This window comes from Podarcis filfolensis (genome assembly GCF_964270895.1).
Source record: "Podarcis filfolensis genome assembly, chromosome: 8".
Lineage (NCBI taxonomy): Eukaryota > Metazoa > Chordata > Lepidosauria > Squamata > Lacertidae > Podarcis > Podarcis filfolensis.
This window is the reverse complement of record NC_139611.1, coordinates 74,690,974-74,716,595: the sequence shown is the minus strand read 5'-3', so window position 1 is coordinate 74,716,595 and position 25,622 is coordinate 74,690,974. Positions and strand designations below refer to the sequence as shown.

Genomic DNA, 25,622 nt, shown 5'->3' with positions numbered 1-25,622 from the left:
AGAAAGTGATTGTGTTTGTAGGTGAGAAAGATTATACTGCATGTCTGTGTGTGCGCACAGAATTGAATGGAGGATGTAAGAATGTTAAATCCAGGTCTCGTACTTATTTTATATTGATGTTTAGTTCTACGGCTGTCCAGGAGAATGTGTGTTCTGCATTCCTGTTAGTGCCCACCTTGTTAACTGCAGCTATATTAGCATTATATGGAAGACTTACAGTGGCGGTGTGTGGGGGGGGGAACCCTCTCCATGTAGCAAACCTCCAGACCCAGATGGTGCTGCTGCCGCAGTCAACCAGTTGACCAGGGGAACGATCTTAAAGCGGCCTCTAAAATTTGGCTGATTTCCTGTACATCTCATACATCTCTCTTAACTTGGGGAGAGTTCTGTTCTTAGTGGAAAGTATCATGATTGTGTATTTCTGGGAGAATCACTCTCTATTTAGCAGCAGCTCTTGGAAATTGCTCCATTACCGCAGCAGCCAAAGTGTGCCGCCGCAAATCATGCATGGGGAGTTGGTTTTGCATTCTGGTGAGATGTTTCCTATTGCTCTTTTGGAAAGCTCTGATGAAACTATCTTGTCTGGGGTGGCTGTTCCATACATAGCTGTCAACCTTCCCTTTTTTTGCTGGAAATTCCCTTATTCCAGCACCGTTTCCTGCTGCTATCCTAGATTGTTAGATATCCCGTAGAGTGTCCCTGGGACAGGTGAGGCTGCTGATCCTTTATTTTCAAGGCTGCTGATCCCTTATTTTCAAATCTGAAAGTTGACAGCTATGGTTCCATATTAGCTGCTTCTTTTGATACAAAAGTCTTGCTAGAATTAAGTGGTCTCGCTTGGAAGACCCTGTGCCGCCACCACCCTTTTTGTATATTGGTGATGTAAATGGCAAGGACTTTGAAGGAGAGAAGGGCAGCAGGGTTTGCTTGCTAGGCAAGACGGTGGCTTAGCTTTCAGCCGGCCTGCACTTGCACTTTTTCTGCTGTGCTTTGATAGTGCAAGTTATCTGTGCCTAGTACTTGTCAGCCAGCAGTGCACCTACCCCCCGCCCCATGCCATGGCTGTGCACCAGAAACTTGATCACCCAGATCCTCTTCTTGGAGAGGGAGAGCAAAGCAGCTGCATAGTGAATTCTCTGGCTCTCTAGTGGCGTATAATGTCTTCAGTCCCTGTACTCTTATCACATCTGCATATGTTATTGATTTTGAGGCCTCATCACTACAGTCTTTAGGAGTGAATTAGCAGCCAAACTGGTTCAGGACTCAACTCCTCACAAGTGGTTTGCTAGGCAGCTGTATCAGGGCATCTAACTCAGCAGAGCAGGATAATAAGTCAGTTTTTTTAATTCAAAAAAGTATAGGATAGGATAGGATTGATGTGGCTTAGCTTTTGTTTTTTCCTTACATTTAATAAATCCGCTTCCTCTTCCTGCAACACATGTAACCCTGTGGAGGGATGCAGCATCCTGAAATGATGTGCGTTGTATGATACGGGTTTAGATGGCTGAACTCCATACATAGTTTGATGCTGTATGATTGTTTATTAAAAACCAATAAAATAGATTTTAAAAGAAAGAACTCAATCAATTGGAGGCCCACCAAGTTTGCGGGTGGAGAGATGGTGTTTTTTACTGGCAGTTTTTTGTGTGAAATTCTTCTCTGGATGAAATTCCCATGAAACCAGCAATATTTAAAAATGGATATTTGGGCTTGGGACTTTTGTGGGCTGCTGTGTAGGGGTTTTTGGTATGCGAGGGACTTAAAAAAAAATACCTCCCACTAAAAGGGCCTTAGAAGTTCACTGTTTGAGAAGGAAAGAGTACTGTTGTTTTTTTGCAAGGGTGGCTGTATGTCAATTTTTTTTTAGCATCCTCCCCCATAAAGACATCACAGTGACTGAATGATTTTTTGGGAAGCAAGCTCTCCCCTGCCCCTTGCAGCTTAGCTCTGCAGAAACTTCTGCAGCGCTGAGCAAAACTGATTATGCCTCCTGCACTGAACTACAGTACATGCTGTCTTGCAGCAGCGCCAAGGAGTGAGCCAAGAATGAGCCCTGGCAGTCTTCTTCAGTTGCTCAAATGCTGCAGAACAGGAGTAGGCCTCGTAGGGTGAATGCATGCGCTTGTGCGTGGTGTGGGGCAGTGGATGACCATGGAAATGAGCCCCCCAAATGCAGCTTGGCATAAGGCGGGCACATTTTCCTGGCAGAAGAGGAGATGTGATTGTGAAGGATGGGTTCAAATATGCAGTAATAGTAATTAAATTCTTAATCGAGAATTCTGTCACTTGTATAGTACCATCAAACTGTTATGTTGCTTTTCTAGAGTGCAAGTGGACAAATCTGTGCCCTGTGGGGCTTGCAATCTATAATTTGATACAGGGGAGATAAAAGAGGAAGGGGAAGGAAATTGAGGCAGGTGAAAAAGCAGGAATATTAAGAATATTATTGTCGTTGTCTTTAATATTTATTGCATTTATATCCCACCTTTTTCAAAGACCAGGCTGGCTTTCTTCCAGGAAGACATTTATCTGACAATGTGAGAAATATAATAGACATTATGGAATTACTGGAAGCTAATATTACTACTAAGGCAGTTTTGATATTTGTGGATGCGGAGAAAGCCTTCGACAACATTTCTTGGAGTTTTATGAAGAAGAATCTTGAAGGGATGGGGGTAGGCCAAGGTTTTGAGAATGGTATAGGTGCAATTTATTCTGAACAAAAAGCAAAATTAATTGTAGAGGTATAGTTTGCTGCTGGAGCCTAGATTTTACAAATCCTGTTCACTTTAGGTTGGGTGAAATTCACCTAGCAGGCAGAAGGCATGCACCTCTACATGGTTAAAACTCTCCTATCAGACCGTGGCCAATCTTAGGCTCTTCCAAATCATTAATGAAAGATGTTTCCAGACATACTGAATATGAATTTTGAAGTTTTCAATTCAGGGTTCGAATTCTGCTTCAACTGACACTTGCATCAACTTCCCTATGCTTCATGGAAAGTACCATGGTTTTTCTAGTGCAGGAAAAGGTTGGGTTGTTGCTGCCTATTTCATAAGAATCCAAATAGGCTTCACTTAACCTTGAGTGTTAAATGCAGAAGCAGTTGTCATCCCAAAAACTCTAGCTGGTGCAAACTGTTGCTGCTTGGTGGCTTGCAGGGGTAAGGTGGTCAGAGTGTGGGACACCAATTCTGTACCAGTTGCACTGGTTACGACTTCATTTTCAAGGCCCAAAGTGCTGGTTTTAACTTTGTAAAGTGCAAGACCAGGGGATGGTTAACTTGTAGTGCAACCAGCGAACTCTGCTGAGTTTTTTGTGCCCCAATATGCCAATGAAATTGCCCATTTTTCAAAAAGTTAAAATTGGCTATGGCCCACTTTTTAACACTTTCGTATTCTGTTCTTGGAGGGTTGACCTTAACCCGAAACATGTTAGCTACCCTTGCCCTAAATGTTTGGGGCCGACTTATTTGAAGTGTAATACGATTCTGTCCGGGCATTGAGATCTGCCCCAGAGGTCCTGCTAGTGTGCCTGCCTGTGATTTAGTTGACATGCACAGAAGTTGGGGGCCTTTTCTCTGGTGGCCCCCAGATTGTGGAATTCCTTTCCCACAGAGATGTGCATGGCCTTGATGTATGAAACCCACTTTTTTGGTGTATACTGCAGAATGCACCATAGGTAGCTTTATTAAGCCCTGTTATTTATTTTCAATGGTCTTTTTCATAGCTGTTAATGTTATTGTAACTAATTGCTATGATTGTTTGTCATCTTATAATCTTGTATGCTTTCTTGGGTGGGGCATGCCCCCCAAAGACAGCATATAAACAATTTCAAGTAATTTGTTTAAATAGCATTTGGGATTGCTTGATCCTCTAGCTGAGCATCCAACCAGGATGGGCAGAAGTCAGACTTGAATCTACTAGCAGATCTTTGGATGGTTTGTAGCAGCTCTGCAAGGGCTTCTTGCTCCCAGTTGTTGAACCATAGCAACAAAAGCCCGACTTGTTCCACGTAAAGTCGTCTGCTGAAATGCAGAGCACTAACTAGGAGTAGGCTTGTGTATGGAAGGCAGGACCTCAAGCAGCAGGATGCAGAGGAGCAGCAGACCTGTCCTCTGCCACAGTGGCAGCAACGGCTGTGCATGCTCCTTGGAGGCTGGATCTGCTTCTTCTTTGGCTAGACCCCTCCCCAAATGCTGCCTCAACAGCAGCCTGTTGGCAAATACAGTCATACCTCTTTTTATGTTCGGTTCAGGTTACGTCTTTTCAGGTTGTGTCCTGTGGCAACCCCGAAGTACCGGAAAGGGTTACTTCCGGGTTGCGCCGCATGCACAGACATGCAAAATGACGTCACGCGCATAAGCAGAAGCGGCGAATTGCGATATGCGCATGCGCAGGCGCAGGTTGTGTTCCTTTCAGGTTGTGAACGGGGCTCTGGAACTGATCCCGTTCGCAACCAGAGGTACCACTGTAGGGGACACTGCTGGTCTCCTCCCACCTCTAGGGAGGAAATGGCAAGGGCTGCCCTCTGGGGTCTCCTGGGCTCTTTGCCCACCTGGTCTGATTCAGAGCAGGTCCCTTTCGCACTCTGATGGCCTTTGTTGGTTAATTCTGATTTGATTTCCCTCCCTGCCTTGTTCCCGATGTAAGCTTTCACTCACTCCTTCTTCCCAAATGGGAGGGGGAATTTTGTGGTTTCCTCAGCCATCAAAATGTCCTTGGCTGGCCATGGTGAAAGGTTTGTGAGCTCAATTCAGTCCTGGTACTGAAGTCTCCTGCTCAGAATGTGCTCAATTGCACACTTAATTCTAACTCGCTTGTCTGTGGTTGAAATACTAGAACAGACTAAGATTACCTCAACTTCCTATTTAACAAATGTGGAGGCTCCTGTCTAGCTGTATGCACTCCTTCAGTTTGAGTGTGTATGAGGGAAAGAACATTCTGAAAGAGATGTTGCATGGGACTTGTGATACAGAGCTGACTCTTGTTCCTAAAAAAAAAGCAAAATGCAGCATATATATATAGAGAGAGAGAGAGAGTGAATGCTGCAGCCTACATAAATTATAACTTGAGACCATCCTTGCAAGCAGGTTCACATAGGTCACCAGTTTTTTCTAGTCTGACATCATATACAGAGCAATTCATTAGTGGACGGAAAGAATTATGAATAGGAGAAAGTCCATTTGTCCCCAAGTCTGCTTTTGGCATTGGTCTAAATTCTTATACACTGGATCGAGATACTGATTTTAAAAAGTAACTGAAGGGGTATTATGCTGGCATTCAGATTATTTCACTTAGGTTTTTTTTAAAAAAATAAGAAGCCTAAGATTTATGGAATTTTGAAAATAAAAAACCTGATCATCTGATTATTATTATTTTAATGTCTTTTGGTGGTGGTTATTTGAAAAAATGGAAACTTATAATTCACCAGACACTTTATATCAAGCACTTAGTCATTATAGTGCATCTGTTTGCTGCTAAATGGACTTCCCCCCTCTGCCTCAAGAGCTTTGGACAGAACCCTCTGGGTGTCATCAGCAGCACCCGATATGCATTTCTGCAGCATGAAGTAGGTGCGAGGAAGGGAAATCCCAACGGACAGAAGGCAGCCAAAGATGGGGAAATGTTCCCAGCGGTGATATTCATAAGCCATCACTGAGAGCCCCACCAAGTCTGGCAGCACCCATAAAATGGCAGAGAAGATTCCCAGGGACTGCATTGCTGCTTTAAGGGCTGTGCTCGTCTTTCCAACACGCTGGGCCAGAGCTGCAAGGGATGGATCATCCAGGCCAAAGTCCAGGAAGCACCAGGAGCGGAACTTACTAAACAGAAATATGGGGAGAAGGAAGGGAACTGGGCTTCCAAGAGCGACCAGCAATACCAGCCATTTGGTCCAAATCTTCTCCTTCACAGTGGTTTTCTTTTTCTCCAACGTAGGCAGGCAGATGCTAGGGAAGCGGCGCAGAAAGGCTTGCCTCTTCAGCCGCAAGAGATCGTTCTTCAGCGTTTCCTGCAGGAGGGGGAAGTCAAAGCAGTCAGCTTCCCAGTTGGAGACGATGAAGACTTGTGGGTCCCTCACTCCTTCTCTTACTAAGCACTCTTTGCAGTCCTCCTGGATGTGCAAGAGGACCTTCTTCTCACTGTAGTCAGATGGCTGTTGCCTCTTGGCGGCCGACAGGTCCAGGTCTGCTTTGGTGCGCACAAAGTAGAAGCTCTTGCCCATATCTTGGATCTCACGGACCAGGTCAGAATGGGTGGAGCGGAAGCGCTGGGAGCCGACGATGACGAAGAAATCAAAGTGATTCAAATTGACCTCCTTCTCAAATTTGTCCTCCCCAAAAGTTGGCGTTTCCCTTCCGGGGTGGTCCCAAAGGATCACTTGCGGAAGTGTCGGGTGTGGGTAATCCTTGACCTGCACAGTCGTCATCTGTATGCCAGTCGCAGCAGCACGTGGGTCATCGGCACGAAGACCCAGCATGGCATTGATGAAGGAGGACTTCCCGGAGCCGGGCTCTCCTACTACGGCAATGTGGAGCGGAGTGCTGTTGAAAAAGGGCAGTGGTTTTGCCAGCACGTGCGACACAGCGCCTGCTAATTGGCCCTGAGAAATGGCTATCTCAAAGTCTTCCACCATTGTGGATCTTGGTGCGCTGCAGAGAAAGGAAGCAGGAAAATGTTAAGCGACTGGCCTAATTAGAAGCATTCATTTAAGAGTGGCATGCCCTCTGTAAAATTTCCAGCGTCTGCAATATTATTATCATTTGCCAAGCAACAAAGCTTTACAGGTAGAAGGTATAAATCCCATCACATCCCATAATTCAGAAGTCAGCACAAGTATAAAGTGCCCAAAGGTCATGGGACATCAGGAGCTGGAGTTGGTGAACAATAAAACAGAACAATAAAACACCCGTTGTCAGTGATGTTAACTCTTTACTGAAAGAAACCAAACAGCACAGGCCGAGTCAACATAGCAACTCTTCCCAGTATCTCTTGCCCCAATGAAGCAGTTATGAGGAGTGTAGGCCCCCACCGTCCCCCGCTCTCTGAGGCTCCTTCTTCCCCAGCAACCTGAGGTTCTTTTGTCTTGTCTCTCATTGCTCTGCCCTCTTCATTCCTCTTCATGTTCTGAGAGACCAGGGGGGAGGGAAACTGGTTACACAACAAGGGGGAGATTCCCTGTCTCTACTCTGCCTCTTGACCCCCCTCCAGTTCTGCCTCTGATTCTGGACTGCTCTCTGCCACAGACTCTTCCTGCTCACTAAACCCTGTTGCCTCTTTAGCTTCTGACATCTCCTCCTCCTCCTCCCAGTCTGCTCTCTCTTCTCCCTCTGACCACTCATCTCCATCTCCATCCCACCCCCAATCCCTTGGCTCTGAGATTCTTCCCCTGGGGGCTCCCTTGGGGGTTCCTCAACTGCTGCCTCCCCCCACTCCTCTACATTTAGCCAGCCCAGGACACAGGAGCAGAGCCCAAGAGCCCTGAATTTAGAGAGGGACATGAGGAAGGGGACTCTCAGCATTTTAAGTAACTGCACTTCCTGATTTTTAATTTATTTATTTTTTAGGTTGGGGAGGGAGGCTGTGCCCATTACATTGATGGTTAAACCTTACATGTTTTTAGAAAGATGCAACAAAGAGTTATCAGTCTGAAGGTAGAGGAGGATCTGGTCAAAAAGATGAAGGGGTTGGGGCAGTTTTATTTAAGTATGTTTTAAGAGCGCATCCTACCTTTAGACACTTTATGTAAATTCTGCCCCTGCTTGTCATTGAAGTCAGAGGTTTTCAACCTTTTTTAGTCCACGGCTCCTTCGACCAAGTACCTTCTTTCTGCAGCTCCCCTATGGGGCTCAGGAGCCCAGCTATGTCACCCTTGCCTGCAGAGCTGGCAGCCTCTCACCCTTTTTCAAACAGCCCCCCTCCCTTGTGAAGTCTTCCCTCAGCCTCCTCTCCCCTCTCCTTGGGAGTCTTCTGGCAGCCACTGCTGCTGCCTGTCCTCTCTGAGCTGCCACCCCCCTGCCCTCAATAGAGGTGCCTCCTCACACTGCACCACAGGGGCCTGGGACTTGTCTGTCCATTCCCAACAGCAAGGGCTGGTGGTCTGGCTGGCTGGGCTCCCTCGCCCACTTGCCTGCTTACTCTGAGGCCCCTTTCAGCTCCTGAAAACTGGCACCCCCTGGCCAGCCCCATAGGCACCTTTCACTTGGGGAGCTTGTAGCCAGGGATGCAGGAACAAACAGCTCTTCAAGCCTCTGGGAGGCAAGACCCAAGAATGCTTCAGAGGAGGGAGGGAATGAAAGAGGGACAGAGGCCAGTGTTACCCACGGCACCCCTGACCACCATTCAAGGCACCCCAGGGTGCCATGCCACACTGGTTGAAAACCACTGATTTAAGTAATTAATAACCAGATTTCCCTTATGTGTCTAAATTCACCCCCCACTCCCCCCCCCAAGCTTCACATTACAGTCGTACCTTGGTTTACAAACATAATCCGTTCCGGATGTCCTGTTGTAAACCAAAACAGGTTGTAACCCAAGGCGCGCTTTCGCCAATGGGGCCTCCCCCCCAAAAAATTGGTTGTAATTCAAAAAAAGGGAGACGCACTTCCGGGTTTGACATGGTTGTAATCCAAAGCGGTTGCAAACCAAGGAACCACTGTATCCCTTCTCAGATTGGGGACAGCCTCCCCGCTCCTTCTCTCCAACCTGTGGAAGGACCAGATACAAATTCCTCGCCTCCTGACCCCTCAGCAAACCTTTATTTATTTTTTTCCTCTTCTCTCTCCCCCTTCGAAGTTTTTCGAAGTTTTTTGGGGTGAGAGAAATCACCTGGAGGGCTGCTGAGATTTTATTAGTGTTGCTGAGAGAGGAAAGAGGACGGAGTTGCAAGATGAAAGTGAGGGGGTCAAAACAAACAAGAGGGGGGAGGAGTGCAGAGCAGGGTCAGGATTGGAAAGTCGGCTGGACGTTGGGTCCTTTCTCTCTCTCCCCCTCCCCACCATCTTCCCTTCAGGGAGGAAATAAGGGAGAGAATGGGATGGGAGCTCTTTTCCTTCTGATCCTGGCATCCAAGGTGAGGGAAGAGCACGGACACGAGTGGGAGGGGCTAATGAATGAGGTCTCCCTCTCTCTCCCTCCCTCCCTCCCTGCTCCAGGTGTGTGTTGGGTAGGCAGGCGAAGAGCAGCCTGGAAGGGAGGGCTGTGTGCACCAGTGGAGAGATCTGGGATTGCAAGGTGGGGGGGCAAGGGAGGTGGGCTGTGTGTTTGTGAGAGAGAGAGAGGGGGGAGGGAGGGAGGGAGGGAATATACCATCTCCAGCTCTGAGAGCAGAAAGTTATCACTGTGGAACAAATCAGTATGATATGGTTTGTATGTCTGTGTATTGTTTTACAACTGAATTACATTTTAAAAACTGTCAGCTCACATCAAAATATCATTTTCTTTGCTGAAACCTTTTATTAAGAAATAATAAATTAAATATTGGCTTTTCTGTGAAAGAATTCATTACAAGGGGAAGTGCGTGAGGAATTGAATGGGAGGAAGGGGGGTTGGAGGAGAGAGGGAAAGAAGAGCTAATTTGTCCCTGGCTAGGGGGCGCAATCTGGGCGGTTCTGCCAGGGGCGCCAGATCACCCAGCTAAGGCTCTGCCTGCTTCCAAAGAGCTCCCCGCTCCACTCTGCCAAACCCCCAAAAGGGAAAGAGGCAGGAGGCGAGAGGAGCAGGAGGGCAGCCTCGTAGCAGCTGCAGAGGGGGATGTCGAATGAACACGCGTCACCGTTCGAAGGGGAGACCCGTGTTGATTTCAGAGCAGTTACTTACAACTCTTAGAGTAGCACCAGCTCTGCTTGCTCCCTGGTGATGGCATGTTATTTATTCCCTTTGCAGCGGGGAAGAAGGGCAGCCTTCTCCAACGTCATTAAGAGTAAAAATAAACGATTCTGCCGCCCCCGCCTAGCAATGAGCTCAGAGTCTCCTTTAACGCAAACACGCTCAGAAAAGAAGAAAAAGCACGGAAATCATCAGAGCCCCAGGAGAAATGCTCACCTCCTTACCTGCTGCCAGTCCGAATTTTTTGCAGTAAAGCTCAGTTCCCTCTTCGGAGGCTTTGCTTGCTGGTCTCTTAGGCTATTCCTCGGTCTCTTCCTCGCTCTCGCTTTTATTCCCTGTCCCTCCTAGTCGTCGCACTACAAAAAGCAAAGAAGAAAGCGAAAGTACGAGCGAGGACGAGATTGAAACGCATCGCGAGAGTCGTAGTCCCCGCTAGAGGGAGCTCCAAGCAGCCTAATTGATAGCGGTGCTGCTGCCATTAAATGGGAAGGTCCCAAAGGATCACTCGTGAAACTTGAAGCATCCGAGATGGTTAATCCTTTACCTCTGCGGTAGTTGCCTCTGTGCCAGTCTCAGCAGCTCCCGAGTTTTCTGCACTTAAGCCCCACATGGCACTGATTTCAGGGGGTTGATCTAGATGACCCTTGGGGTCCTTTCCAACTCTACAATTCCTTGATTCTGTGACTTTCCAGAGTCTAGCTCTCCTCCTACTGCCGTGTAGATTGGAGTCTTTGCAAAGGACAGTAGAAATTTCAGGGGCAGCGCGAAATGTTTTGGCACCTGCAAAGAAGCAGAACGAGTCCTATCGCTTGTCTCAGCTGCTTTGAGGTTTATTGCAATTAAGCAGGACATAAATGCTGCGAAATAAACAGTGTTGTTCCACAATGCTTCCTTCATGGCTTGGATGCCTGCAGCTCATGATCTCGTTGATGTAACAGTGGCAACATTTGTACCATGATGTATTTATTGCTTTAAAAACCTCTTCCAACAAAGCTTTATGTACAGAATGAGTCAGTGCCCATCATACTTTCTAACCCCTATTAACCAGGGCCAGTGAGAACAATCATGTAGGCAGGATAAAATCTGCCACTCACTCCTGATATTTGGGTAGATCTTCTGTAATTCAGAGCAGGGCTTTCAGTGTGACTTCCCCTGTTCTGTGGAATAGCATTCCTGCAGAGATACAACAGGAACCCACTACCCGCAATTTCTGGAAACAGCTGAAGATGTTTTCATTCCGACAAGTTTTCCCAGGTGGATGAATAGGTTGCTGCCATGAGTGTCTATGTAGCAATGTTTGCAAACATATTTACTTTTTTTCCTGTGTTGTTTTAAATGCTTTTCAGCTGTGTTCATTGCATTTTGTACACTGCCTTTTGGGGAAGATAATAATAACAATTATAATCATAATAAATAGAAGTCTTAATGAATTTTCCTGAGAACTTTTTAAAAAAGGAAATAGCCAACAGATAGGGAGATGCGAGGAGCTGAACTTAAATACTGGAAAAATGAGAAACTGGGAGAAACTGAAAATAATAAATTTGCCCACTTCCCGCAGGAGTTTTCCCCCTACGCTGAAAGAAATACTTGCTGTCATTCCCCCTTCTACACAAATGTTAATGGGGCAGGAGTCCCTGTCCTCTTTTTCATCTCATCTCCCCCACATCTCCTCTAAAATCTGCTCTGGAAAGTTGCTCCCAGCTGGGAAGGTGTGCAAGTCATTCGCTTGGGTGAGGAGAAAACATGATGCAGACAGTGATGTTGAAGCTGGAAGCTCCTCATATCCTTCAGAAGAAGGATATTGACAAGCTGGAACTTGTACAGAGGAGCAGTGGCGTAGCGTGGGGGGTGCAGGGGGGGCCGGCTGCACCGGGCGCAACATCTGAGGTTAGGGCAAATCCACGGGTTAGGGGGCGCAAATCCACAGGTTAGGGGGCGCAAATCCATGGGTTAGGAGGCGCAAATTACTTGCCTTGCCCCGGGTGCTGACAACCCACGCTACGCCACTGCAGAGGAGGGTGACCAATCAAAGCTTTGGAAACTAAGCCTTATGAGGAATGGTTGAAGGAGCTGGGTAAGTTTAGCCTGGAAAAGAGGAGATTGAGAGGAGATATGATGGCCATCTTCAAATATCTCAAGTGTTGTCACACAGAAGAGGGAATAAGCGTGTTTTCTTCTGCTCCGGAGGGTAGGGCCTGAACCAATGGCTTCAAATTACAAGACTGAACATGAGGAAGAAATAGTTTATTTTTTGGAAAAGTTCTAACATTCTGCAGGGTGCAGAGCGTCTATAGAGCCTGCATGATGAGCTGGCTTTGTAAACCTTGAAGCAAAAACCCGGGAAGAGGACTGAGCTTGGCTGCAAAAAATCGATCCGGCAGGAGGTAAGGAGTTGAACTTTTCTCCTGGGTCTAGAATGATTTCCGTTTCTTTTTCAGCTTGTTTGCGTTAAAGGAGATTCTGAGCTTCTTGCTCGGTGGGGGCGGCAGAAACAATTGTTGTTTCTTGTTTTTTTTTTAACCTTTTACTTCTTTTTTTAACCTTTTTTCCTTTTTATTGTTAGTACGGTATATTAATTATATTATAGCTATTGTGATATTATATTATATTATCCTATCGTATTATATTCAGTGGTTTTTTTCCTAAAAATGTTTAGGGGTACTCTCATTTGACCATTCAAAACCACCATTTTATAGTTCAAATCGGGGAAAATAAATACAGTAAATGGTCAGAAGTGCAAAGAACATGCATTACCTCATATTACACAGCTCACAACTCACAGTAACTTCCACATTGGCATGAGGTTGTGTGCACTAACATCTTCCTGATTGCTTTCTGGGAAAATAAAGGAAGCTGCCATCGGAGGTGGTAACAACAAACTGTTTAGGGGTACGTGTACCCCTGTGTCCCCCCCCCCCGAAAAAGGACCATATTGTATTGTCAACAATTATATTATTACCAGCAATGATGTTCTAGAAGGCTGCCCTTCTTCTCAGCGGCAAAGGGAATAAATAACATGCCACAAGTAGCTGGAGCTACTTTTAGAGTTTTAAGTAACTGCCCTGAAGCCAATGTGACTGGTCTCCCTTTCGTGTGTTAATTCAATATATCCCTCTGCAGAGCCCCCCCCCCTTTGATGGGTATTATTCCTGAAAGAAAGTACCAGGAACACTTGCTGACATGCAAAAATGGTATCTGTGAGCTACTTCTGATTAGAGAAACTGCATGGCAAGGGTTCAAGGCAGGGCAGAAGATGCTGGAGCTTCTCTCGTTTCTTGGTTGGTGCTGCCCGATGAGCCTGGATAGCTCAGTGGGTTAGACCGTGGTGCTGATAACGCCAAGGTTGCAGGTCCCTGTATGGACCAGCTGCATATTCCTGCATTGCAGGGGGTTGGACTAGATGATCCCCAGGGTCCCTTACAACTCTACAGTGCTATGTTTCTACGACTTTCCCAAGTCGCCCTTTCGGGGCTTTCCGTATCCTTCCATGACTGGTACGAAATATGAAACTTCCCTTCTCCATGCACCTTAGTCCTGCTGCAAAATCGCCTCCCCATATCAATTAAAACAGACAGACAAACAAACAAAACTCCACTGTTAACACCCCACACTTAAGTATCATGCAGTTAGGCCCTCGGATGTCTTTAATTCTAAAAAGGATTTTATGCTCTTTTTTCCTTTAGCTGTATTTCATTTATTTATTCATTATATTTATATAGCTTTCAGGACAAGATACTGTAATGTTGCTGATAATGGGTTGTCTTCAACTAACATTTACTCAGAGTAAATCTATTAAAATTAATAGACCTTGGGCATGGTTATTAATTTCACTGAGTCATCGCTGAATAAAAGTTAGTTGAGAAGACTCCAATTTATTTATGAAGTGTTTTATCCAAAGTTTTAGCAAAAAAAGAGGAAGCTTTAGTGTGTGTAAATGCTCCCTTTAGTCAAATCTCTAGAGCAGGCATGGCCAAACTCGGCCCTCCAAATGTTTTGGAACTACAACTCCCATCATCCCAGGCTAACAGGACTAGTGGTCAGGGATGATGGGAGTTGTAGTCCCAAAACAGCTGGAGGGCCACGTTTGATCATGCCTACTCTAGAGGAATGAACAATTTGAGTTCAAAAAAGTTCCACATCTCACATAAATATGTTTTAAGGGTTATGTGTGAACTCATGCACTAATAATAATAATAATAATAATAATAATAATAATAATAAATTTTATTTATATCCCACCCTCCCCAGCCGAAGCCGGGCTCAGGGCGGCTAACAACAATAAAACAGTACAAAAGTTCAACACAAACAACACTCTAAAATCATTCATTATAAAATTAATTAAATTCAAGCCACTGGCCACCATTGGGCCAGAGCTCCGCGAAGATTGCCGAGGGAGGGAGTCAGGCTGTGCCCTGGCCAAAGGCCTGGCGGAACAGCTCTGTCTTGCAGGCCCTGCGGAAAGATGTCAAGTCCCGCAGGGCCCTAGTCTCTTGTGACAGAGTGTTCCACCAGGTCGGAGCCACAGCCGAAAAAGCCCTGGCTCTAGTTGAGGCCAGCCTAACTTCTCTGTGGCCTGGGACCTTCAAGATGTTTTTATTTGAAGACCGTAAGTTTCTCTGTGGGGCATACCAGGAGAGGCGGTCCCGTAGGTACGAGGGTCCTAGGCCATATAGGGCTTTAAAGGTTAAAACCAGCACCTTAAACCTGATCCTGTACTCCACCGGGAGCCAGTGCAGCTGATATAGCACCAGATGAATGTGACCTGGCAGCGAAGACCCCATAAGGAGTCTCGCTGCAGCATTCTGCACCCGCTGGAGTTTCTGGGTCAGTCTTAAGGGCAGCCCCATGTAGAGCGAGTTACAATAATCCAGTCTGGAGGTGACCGTTGCGTGGATCACAGTGGCTAGGTCAGGGCGAGAGAGGTAAGGAGCCAACTGCTTAGCTTGGCAGAGATGGAAAAATGCCGCCTTTGTTATAGCTGCAATCTGCACCTCCATGGAAAGGGAGGTGTCGAAGATTACACCCAAACTCTTAACGGACGGTGCTGGCACTAACTGCGCCCCCGCAAGAGATGGGAGTTGCCCCCCCCCCAATCCCATATCGTCCCATCCCAGCCACAGGACCTCTGTCTTCGAAGGATTTAGCTTCAACCGGCTCCCACGTAACCATCCAGCCACAGCTTCTAGACATCTGGTCAGTGTGTCTGGGGCCGAGTCAGGATGGCCATCCATCAACAGATAGAGTTGGGTGTCACCGGCATACTGATGGCAACCCAGCCCAAAACTCCGGACAAGCTGGGCGAGGGGATGCATAAAGATGTTGAAAAGCATCGGGGAGAGTATCGCACCCTGAGGTACTCCACACACCAAGGAGTGGCGCGATGACAATTCCCCCCCAAGCGCCACCCTCTGTCCCCGACCAGAGAGAAACGAGCGCAGCCATTGAAGGACTGTGCCCTGGATCCCCACGTTGGCAAGGCGGTGGTCCAGAAGTTCGTGATCGACCATGTCAAAGGCTGCTGACAGATCTAGAAGAATCAGCAGCCCCGACCCGCCTCGATCCAGCTGTCTACAAAGATCATCTGTTAGGGCAACCAGAGCTGTCACGGTCCCATGACCAGCGCGGAAGCCGGACTGGAATGGATCCAGAGCCGATGTTTCATCCAGAAACCCACCAAGCTGTTCAGCAACTGCTCTCTCAATCACCTTACCCAGGAACGGAAGATTCAAAACCGGGCGGTAATTGGATAGATCTAAAGGATCTAATGATGTTTTCTTTAAGAGCGGGCGCACCACTGCCTCCTTCAGTTCCCCTGGGAATGTCCCCGTGCCAAGGGACAAATTGATGATATCCCCCAGGAGGGCCCACACCTCGTCTGGACACACTCTAATCAGCCAAGACGGGCACGGGTCGAGAGGACAGGTGGTGGACTTTCCAGCTCGGAGGAGTCTGTCCACATCGGCTGGGGGTATCCGGTCGAAGTGGTCCAATACTGGACCCGAGGGCAGTCGAGGGGCCTCCAGTTCCTTTACTGTATCCAAATTGGCAGGGAGGTCATGGCGGAGCAACAAGACCTTCTCCGCAAAAAAGCTCGCAAATGCCTCACAGCTTTGTGTCAAATTGTTATTTAAATTTGGCTGTCCATCAAGGGACGTTAAAGACCTGATTATACTAAATAATTGCGCCGGGTGAGAGCTAGCGGATGCAATGGAGACCGAGAAGTAAGACTTCTTAGCAGCCTTCACCGCCATCTCGTAGGTTTTCATAAAAGCCCTATAAGATGTTCTTGAGGCTCCGTCACGGGCACCCCGCCATACTCGCTCTAGCCGTCTGTGGTCCCACTTCATTTTCCGAAGCTCCCCGGTAAACCAGGGAGCTCGATTTCTGCGGGGTCGCAGAGGACGCCTAGGTCCGATCTCATCGATGGCTGCCAGGGCTGGATATTCCAGCCCTCAACAAGCTCAGTCAATGAGTCGCCAGGGGGAGCAAGGTCCCGCAAGGCTTGGCGGAATCTATCAGGGTCCATCAGCCTCTGCGGGCGAGCCCAAATCGGCTTGGCACCTAAGCAGGGTGGGGGTGGAAAGTCAATCCTGGCTTTCAGAGCGTAGTGATCAGACCATGGCACCTTCATCGAAGGAGACATGATCACATCTATACCTACACCAAAGATCAAATCCAGCGTGTGGCCTGCTTGATGTGTGGGGCCCGAAACAAACTGGGAGAGCCCTAGTGTTGCCATGGAAGACACCAGGTCCAGAGCCTGTGAGGAGGGAGTGGCATCAGCATGGATGTTGAAGTCCCCCAATACCAATTGGTTAGGGAACTTCAAGGCCCAGCCGGCCACCGCCTCCAATAGGCCTGACAGGGTGGCTGCTGGTGCGCTAGGTGGCCGGTACACCAGCCAGACAGCCAAGCTCTCCTCGGAGCCCCACACTAGGCCAACACATTCAATGCCGGGGATCGATGGTGATGGTAGAGCCCTGAAAGGACAATCTTCCCGGATTAATAATGCCACCCCTCCCCCCTGGCCCACAGTCCATGACTGGTGGAGGACGGAGAAACCTGGGGTCGCCATCTCTCGTAAGGTAACTGTTGCCCCTTCACGCACCCAGGTCTCCGTCACACAAGCCAGGTCGACCCCCTGCGAGATAAAGAAATCTCGCAGGGTGGCGGTTTTGTTGCCTATAGACCTGGCATTGCACAGCACCAGTGACGGAGGTGAGTAATCCTTGCTCGCCCTACCCTCGTCCCTCGGGATGAGGCGCAGATTGGAAGGGGTACGAGCATATCCATATCTCGATCCCCTTCGCCTATAACATCTGCCCCCACTGCCATACCTCCCTCGCCCCTCCACGGTAGCAATATAGATTTCTGAGAGATTGATTGAAATACTACCAACTGCTGCTCAAACAACCCACTTGTCTCAGAGACATGTCCTAAGTGAATTGATTTTACCACATAAACCACAGATTGTAAAGATGTCCATAAAAGTGTGTGGAAAGTTATAATCTAACTATTAGAGTTTTCTTCTCTTTCTCAGATAAACTGAGCCACAAAAAATCACTGTCATGGATCCTGCCATAACAATAGAAGCCATAAAAAAAGACCTAGCTGAATTGAAGGCTGCTTTGGAGAAAAAAACATTAGAAGCTGTTTCAGCTGAAGCTAAAGAGCAGTCAAATTTATTAAATAACATCATGTTGGAAATTGCCATCACAGGAAGATCTGGTGCCGGGAAATCATCTTTTGTCAATGCCCTGCGAGGAATGGAAGATGAGGAAAAGGGTGCAGCTCTGGCTGGGATGACAGAAAGAACAATGGTGCCACAAGAATATTCACACCCCAGATCCCCCGACTTAAAAATTTGGGATCTACCAGGAATTGGAACAAATGAATTTAATGCAAAGGAATACCTAGAGAAGGTCAATTTCAGCAAGTATGATTTTTTCATCATAATTGCCTCAGGGCACTTCACTGAGAATGACACCAACTTGGCTCTTGAGATCCGTAAAAATAAGAAGAAATTCTACTATGTGCGCAGCAAAGTGGATATTGATATAGATAATGACAGGCAGTCAAAACGCATCAATGTGAAGGACACCTATGAGATGATGCAGTCTGAGAAGGAAACTCTTGACATTATACGGAAAGATATCTATGATAATTTGAAGGCATTAGGTGAGTCTTCTCCAAGGGTCTTTCTGATATCAAGGTGGGATCTGAGCAAGTATGATTTTCCCCTCCTTCAAGAGACCTTTGAAAAGGAACAGGATGAAATCAAGAGAGATGTTTTAATTATGTCTCTACCAATTTTAACAAAAGATAGCATTAAAAAGAAAGAGGCTGCTATGGAGAGCCTGATATGGAAAAAAGCCATGGTGAGTTGTGGTGTTGGGTTGATTCCTTTCTCATTCCTTGGGCTTCGTTGTGACATTGGCATTGTGATTTCGACAATGATACATATCTGCAAAGTTTTTGGGTTGGATGAAAATTCTCTCAATATACTAGCAAATCGTGTGGGGAAAGATGTTGAGGAGTTGAAATCTGCTATTGAACATACCCCAAGCACCGGTAAGATAACGACAGAATTCGACATGGATCCCTTGAAGAGATCAGCAATGTGGGGAGCAATCACAGTGGCAGACCAGGTTCTGGATTTCATACCTGTGTTGGGGTCTCACTATGGTGGGGGCAGTTCTTATGCTACCACATTCCACTTGCTGAAGAATTTCCTGGAAAACGCTGTGAAAGATGCAGAGAAAGTTCTGGCAAAGGCTGCTGAGCCCAAGAGACGCAAGTAAACAGCCAATACATCTACCTGGGAAGAGACATCCAGGTACAACATGCATAATCTCATCTTTCTACGACAGCATCAACCAATTGCTTTCTTCACAAGTTCTACTTCTGGTCTTGCAACAACATCAACCAATTGCTCCCTTTATTACTCTTCAGCTCAGCATTTGTAGGGTTGCCATATTTCAAAAAGTGAAAATCTGGAGACAAAAGTTGTTGAGCTTTTCGCTTATCCCAAAGTGATGAAGATGAGGAGGGCAAAGTTGATGAGCTTTTTTTGCCAAAATCTCCCAAAAACAAAAAAGGTTTTTGAGCTATTTTTAAGGAGATTCACCCCAAAAAATCAACACTTCTGACATTTCACAAACATTTTTTTCCAATTTTCAAAAATTCTGCCTGGACACTACTTCCAACGGACGAATCCCAGACATATGGAAGCCCTATTGTAACAACGCTTAATCAGTAGCCTGCCTGGGCAATTTCAATCCAGTTTGCAGGTTTCTTATATCCTACCTGCCAGTGTTAAAGTGATGGATGTCTCCCCCTCCGACATGGAGCAAATTTGCAGCAGCAAAACATAAAGAATGGAGAAAAGAAGAGAAGAGAAATAGCTTCAGAGAGTTCGATTGCTGATACGCTTAAGTAAATTGTGATGCAGAATTAATGTCTGAAGAATAATTTAGCAAAGGTGAATCTTAAAATTACAGCCCTGGATCAAAAAGTTACTGATCTTAATGAGGAGATATCAAAATCTGAAGCAGGTCAAATTAAACAAGATCTAACACAGATATCGTGTTGGGTGGGATCCTGTGAGACATGCTTATCCATGCAAAAATATACTATATAGTTTTGTAGCCTTTACTATATTTTGTGGTTATTTGGTTATTGCTGCTTTAAAAAATGTTTTAATGTATTCTCTGCCTCCTTTGATTGCTATTCTTTCCTTTTCCCTTATTTACTTAATCTCAATGAAATAATAAATATTAAAATTATAAGAAATGTATTTTTCTGAATCCTCCCTACTGCAATTATTTCCCCAACTGTTCTAACTTTTGTGTTAAAAAATCATTTAATCAAGGCGTAGGAAAGCTATAGCCAACAGTCCAAATTTAGGTGTCCTAACCTGAACCACAAGCCTGTTTTCTCTCAGCCTCCTTGCTGTAATGATTAATCTTTGGTTCACCAGCTGGGTGGGTGGGTAGGGGAAGCCTGAGCCTTTGGGGAGGGTTTTTTTCTCTGGAAATAAGCATACACATACCCACAAATTTCCTTGTATTTTAGGATGCTATGAAACAGAGAAAGACTGGTTCATCTTCAACATAGTTGGAGGAGAGGGAGTTTTGGGTGTCCTCCTGCCACAAATAACTCCAGATCGGTGCTTCTTATTCTTCCTTTGTTTTTGTTTTGTTTTTCAGGGATATGTGCTTTTTATTTTCCTTTTTTTGTTTCTTGGTTTTTGAGAAAACAAAAAAACCAGAGATGACAACATCAGAACAAACAAGACTTCAAATCAGGTCTCTGTCCATATCAGAGCTTGGAACTAGTTCAAGTTCAACATGTCCGTAAAAGAACTAATTCCCATTCATGTTCATCCCTTTATGAAACAAACCAGTTCTCTTTATGTTCAGTTCACTTCAAGTTAATCCAAATTACCCTTGGCAATTTTTTTTGTAGAAATATTCTAAAGCACTTATAAAGTGACAATGAACTTGAAGATGAGCCAGAAATCATTCTTCATTTTGCCCCAACTTAATTCATGTTCAGTTTACCCAGCAATTATGGGAACTACTTTCACATGTAGTTCAGATATTTTTCAAAGTAATTCAGTGCACATTGAACTTGTTCATTCCAAGCACTAGCCAATTGTTTTTGAGATTGTTATAGTCCATGTGCGATTTTACCAGCTGCTGAGATAAAAATCCAAGTTTTTCCAGCTGTGGGAGGGGGCTACACTGACAGCTACTAGCAGCTACACTAAGAGATGGCTATGCATTCGCTATGCATCAAGCTGGGAGTCAGCAACACCAGCTCTTATTTGTGGAATGAGTTTAGCCCTCCTCAGAATGCAACTTTTCTGTAAAGCCTTACAGCCTTAAAGCCTTGGAGGTTGAAATGTTCCCCCACTGGCTGCCAACACAAATAAACAGACAAAGTAATATAGTTTTTATTGACAAATAGCGAAAGACTGTCACGGTCCGGGTTACAGGCAGTCGGAGTCCTGGCTCAGTACGTCGGGACAGGGGTAGAGGAGGGGAAGCAGGAATCAGCAGTCCAGGGGTCAGGAAACCAGGAGTCAGGAAACTGAAGCACAGCTAGGTGAGTAGTGTGTTGCTGTGGCAAAGAGGCAGAAGGAAATGCTGGTCTTATATACCCCTCCTGACCCCTGCCACCAGGTGCTACGAGTCTTCTGTCAAGCCTCCCCTGTGTGGCAGCGCCTTGCCCTTCCAGGCCAAACTCAGGAAGGCCCCAATCCTGCAAAGCCCTACCAGTCACAGGGCCAGGCTCCTGCACACACTCCTGACAAACACATTCCAACTCACTAGGTGTGACCAAGGATCTGTGCATTAATTACTCTGTACTCTCTCTACTTATATCTGTGTTTTGGGTTCCACACGACTCTAACCAAATAAAGCTCTGTGTCCCCATTCATTATAATGAGGAATCAAATAATCCCCTTTTGGCCAAAGTGGGTGAAATTTGCAGGATAGGAGACCCTACAAATTGGATTGAGCCTACCTAAATCCAGGGGATCTTTGTGGAGGAAGTTAAGCGGGTTTACTTTCCTCCATACTTATTTGATATTTTCATGGGTGGGTCTGAGCACAAGCTTCTCAGACTCTGCCCAACACCATCTGATTTACAACACTGCTTTGGCTTTCTGAACAGCTGAGAGCGAAGTGCAAGGGACTTATGTTCCATGTTGAAGCTTCTGTGGTGCTGAGAATGGAACTTCATGAGGAGAATTATGGCATCTGAGAAAGAGACTTGGGACAATATGGCAGCAGGGGCTCTAGAGCTAAGTGTTGCTAGAAAAATTTCAGTTTATTTAAGAGCACGTTTCACTTGGGCTGTGCATCAGATCCAGCCCAATCCAATTAATGAATTGGACTGGGCCAATTTGTATCAACATAGGATTGGGTCAGATTATGTTGAGGCAATCCTAGATCACACCAGATCAGGCCAGCCAACCCATCTCACTCACTATTCCATCTTTAAAAACAATTTATATATTTGTAATCACAACAACATATGAACCTACCTGGACCATGAGATCATCTTCTGAGACCCTCCTTCGTGTGCCTCCTCCTCAAGAGATTTAGAGTGTGGCAACACAAGTACAGGCCTTTTCTGCAGTGGCTGCCCGTCTGTGGAATGCTCTTCCCAGAGAAGTTTGCCTGGCGCCTTCATTATACACCTATAGGCACTAGGCAAAATCATTTCTTTCCAACCAGGCCTTTGGCGGATCTGATGTACCGTATTTTTTGCTCTATAAGACTCACTTTTTCCCTCCTAAAAAGTAAGGGGAAATGTGTGTGCGTCTTATGGAGCGAATGGAGGCTGCGCAGCTATCCCAGAAGCCAGAACAGCAAGAGGGCTTGCTGCTTTCACTGCGCAGCGATCCCTCTTGCTGTTCTGGCTTCTGAGATTCAGAAAATTTTTTTCTTGTTTTCCTCCTCCAAAAATTAGATGCGTCTTGTGGTCTGGTGTGTCTTATAGAGCAAAAGATACGGTACATCCTATGTCCTTTTAAAATGTGTTTTTTGGGGGTGGGGGTATTGTTCTGTTTGTTTGTTTTTATTTGCTATCTTCTGGTTTTCTATCTTGATTTTATTCTGTGAAACGCCCTGAGACCCCCAAGTATAGGGCAGTATATTAATTCAATTAACAACAACAACAACACCAAACAGCACCCAAAATGACTCAAAGCAACAACAACAATGACAAAAAAAATTATTATTTGTACCCCACCCATCTGACTGGGTTGCGCCAACCAGCCTGGGCACCTTCCAACATCTATGAAACAGCCCCTGGGAGTTGGCTGCCATGCAAGGGAGTCTCTCAAACGTGAATCTCCTGGAGAGGTGAAAGAAGGCAGCTCCAGTATACAGCTGGACAAGAGGGAAGGAAACATGGTGTCTACCTCAGTAATGAGCTCATGGAAACAAGCTCTGGAAATTTGGAGTTGCCATGCTGAGGGCAGAGTTTGATGCTCAGTTACATTCGTAAAAGTAAGCAATGCAAAACACTGGGAGAGAGCGAATGTCTCTGCAGTGGCCCCCTGCTGAATAGGAGGAGCTGCTCGTATCCCCCCTCCCCTAGGGAGAAAATGCTGGGTGGGGCACACTAGGGGGTCTCATGGGGTTTACACTTGCCCAGCATGCTTCAGAGCAGGCCCCTCCCCCTGTGACAGCCTCTGATAACCACTTTAACCACAGAGTTAGGAGTCTACATGTGTTTCCCCTGCAAATATCATATTTGAGGGGCTCCCCCTCCCAAAAAAGTTGATGGGCATTGCCCTTGCCCTTGTGAGAAAGTAGCAGAAACACAACTCCTGCCAGGCTTGGAGAGGGAGCCAAGCAGCAGAGGTAACAGGACTGTGTGCTGGGGTGCCAACTTAAAATATGGGGGGAAGCAGATAAGCCCTGCCTCACCTCATAGATCACAAGATGTGGCTCACGCACCCCATTTGAGTGGCAATGCCCATCACCTTGTGGGGAGCAGCCCCCCTCCAATATTTCCATATATCGCCCCTGGGAGCTGGCTCCTATAACTGTGCGCAAGTCATTCTCATGTTCCCCAGCTCCTGTCCCTCTTTCACCCATCGCGGCTCAGCTCTGAACACAAAAATGGTGCCCAGGCACTTCTGATTAAAGAGGCTGCTGAATCACTTTTGAGAATTGTACTTCTGTGAAGGGAATACAACTCTCAGCGGACGCGGGTGGCGCTGTGGGTAAAAGCCTAGCGCCTAGGGCTTGCCGATCGAAAGGTCGGCGGTTCGAATCCCCGCAGCGGGGTGCACTCCCGTTGCTCGGTCCCAGCGCCTGCCAACCTAGCAGTTCGAAAGCACCTCCGGGTGCAAGTAGACAAATAAGGACCGCTTGCTGGCGGGAAGGTAAACGGCGTTTCCATGTTGTCAGGGAATCAGGAGCAGGAGCACTGGGGAGAGAGGATTGGGAGAGCGAAGGGGAAGAATCTGAGGGCAGCGTAGGGGAGTATGACAGTGGGCCGAGAGATTCCATCAGCTTCTCCAGCGAATCAGAAGATTCCCAGAAGGGGGCGCCGATGGTCAGGGCAAGGGGGGTCCCAGGGGGGACGCACCAGAAACAAGGAGCCAGAGGGGAACCCCAAAGCAGCAGTGGAGGATCGGGACCAGTTTCCCCACCAGAGCATAGTGGGGGGGAGGAGTCACATGTGTCAGGGCCAGCGTCTCCTCCAGCAGGGAGAGAAGATGAGTCAGGGCTGACCACGCCTCCATCGGAGAGTGGGGGAACGGAAGGGAGGTCAGTTGCAGCTAGCCCCCCCGAAGGGGGAAGCAGTGGCAGCAGCAGTGAAACGGTCAGGAGGAAAGCTGCTGGCTGGGCGCGCGCGCCAAGTTCAAATGTGCAGGCGCGCGGAACAGCAGGAGACCCGGATGGGGAACCAGCTCCTAAAGCCCGCCGGAGGGAGGGAGAAGGCTCAGGGGAATCAGCGGGAGAAGAGGCTAGAAAGGGCGGAACCCCGGCGGGCAGGCGGACCCAGAGGAGGAAGGAGCAGCGGAGAAGGTGGAGCAAGGCTAGGATCTTAAATTGGTGTCAGGGGGGAGGAGACTCAGACGGAGCATCAGTGGTCTGACACTTTAGACGTGGGGCTGCGCGCTGCGGCTCTGGAAGTGAGACTGAACTTTAATAAAGACTTTTATACTTAACAACGAAGCAGCGTTGGTCCTTTGTGAGCTGGGACCTAGGGCAGCCCTGACACATGTGCTGCGCTGGCTCGCCAGATGCAGCTTTGTCACGCTGGCCACATGACCCGGAAGTGTCTCCGGACAGTGCTGGCCCCCGGCCTCTTAAGTGAGATGGGCGCACAACCCTAGAGTCTGTCAAGACTGGCCCGTATGGGCAGGGGTACCTTTACCTTTACCTTTAACAACTCTCAGCACCTTTAACTAACTACCATTCCTAGAATTCTTTGGGGAAAGCCATAACTGGGGTATCCTAGGCATAGGGCTCCTGCTTTTACCCCACACCATCCCATATCCCTATGGGGTTTCTTCAGTTTTTCTGCCCTTTGGAGCCAGCCATGTGGAGATCACACTGCATCAAAACTCAGGAGAAATGGGATGACATGATACAAAGACTCCAAACAAATTGTTCTTTGGACTGTTGGGGAAAACTTCCTTTGCATTCTCCTCCTCTGCTTTCAGGCTGGAGAAATTTCTGCTTCCTTTTGCTCTCTGTCATGACCCAGCACAGTCCAAGAAATTATTTACAAGGAGGAGGAACTAGGGCGAACTCATTTAGGTCTCCTTTTCTCAGAAATCACCTGTTTGAGCAGAGCTGTGTACTGGTCAAGGGTGGGGCAGAGGAAAACTTGGAAACAGGATGTAATTTCTGCTCCAAGATAACAAAAAGCTGCAGCTCCCTTCCCCTTTCTAAGATTAAGCAGGATAAATAAATAATCAGCAACAGAGCTGATAATGTAATTTATTATAAATGCTCTGTTGCTGAGCAGTACATGATTGCACTGGTTTATTATTTTTTGATCATATCCCAGAGTCCGAAAGACCCATAGTGATAGGGGCATTCTGCCATAGGGAACTTATTTAGCGCCAGCCATTTCTGAACTCAGTAGAGTGTGTCAAAAGATTTCAGATTAAAATTGCCACTGCTGGCACTGAGAGCGTGGGACAAGAAATTCCTGCTGTAGATGCTTCTCTGATGGCTTTGCAGATGCAGCTGCTACCTGCCTGCCTGGTCTGCACTGAGAGGGAGTCGGAGGGTGGGGGTGGCGAAGAGCTCCAGC

The 25,622-nt window shown here is 46.9% G+C and overlaps 5 protein-coding genes across 11 annotated transcripts in view; 4 read left to right on the top strand and 1 right to left on the bottom strand.

Moving 5' to 3' along the window:
* Positions 1-19,619, top strand: part of LOC310768800 (interferon-inducible GTPase 5-like) — a 105,191-nt gene extending 85,572 nt beyond the window's left edge. The window contains exon 3 of the transcript XR_014551375.1: positions 18,874-19,619. The gene's annotated coding sequence lies outside the window, so the exon portion shown is untranslated. The remainder of the gene's footprint in view (positions 1-18,873) is intronic.
* The window catches only part of LOC310768763 (interferon-inducible GTPase 5-like), a 131,487-nt gene that overhangs the window by 76,621 nt on the left and 29,244 nt on the right, over positions 1-25,622 (top strand).
* The window catches only part of LOC310768814 (interferon-inducible GTPase 5-like), a 64,278-nt gene that overhangs the window by 26,474 nt on the left and 12,182 nt on the right, over positions 1-25,622 (top strand). Inside the window, exons 1-2 of one of the 4 annotated variants that reach the window (XM_083627619.1) lie at positions 12,147-12,211; positions 17,368-19,619. The exons of 1 other annotated variant lie outside the window; for it this stretch is intronic. In XM_083627619.1, the coding sequence (XP_083483745.1) occupies positions 17,396-18,628 (1,233 nt within the window). In that variant the 5' untranslated portion in view covers positions 12,147-12,211; positions 17,368-17,395 and the 3' untranslated portion in view covers positions 18,629-19,619. Of the gene's footprint in view, positions 1-12,146; positions 12,212-17,367; positions 19,620-25,622 lie in introns of those variants that run through there. 2 more of the 4 variants (XM_083627617.1, XM_083627620.1) reach the window with 2 other exon arrangements.
* Positions 1-25,622, top strand: part of LOC310768832 (interferon-inducible GTPase 5-like) — an 80,638-nt gene that overhangs the window by 48,491 nt on the left and 6,525 nt on the right. The gene's annotated exons all lie outside the window — the stretch shown is intronic.
* LOC310768824 (interferon-inducible GTPase 5-like) lies at positions 5,434-10,130 on the bottom strand. 2 transcript variants are annotated; one of them, XM_083627653.1, is made up of 2 exons: positions 10,044-10,124; positions 5,434-6,652 (listed from the first exon to the last, which is right to left on the bottom strand). In XM_083627653.1, exon 2 carries the CDS (start codon positions 6,634-6,636, stop codon positions 5,452-5,454), a length of 1,185 nt encoding a protein of 394 aa, XP_083483779.1. In that variant the 5' UTR covers positions 6,637-6,652; positions 10,044-10,124; the 3' UTR covers positions 5,434-5,451. The 2 variants fall into 2 exon arrangements, with proteins under 2 accessions (XP_083483779.1, XP_083483778.1); XM_083627652.1 differs by having other exon boundaries at positions 5,435-6,652; positions 10,052-10,130.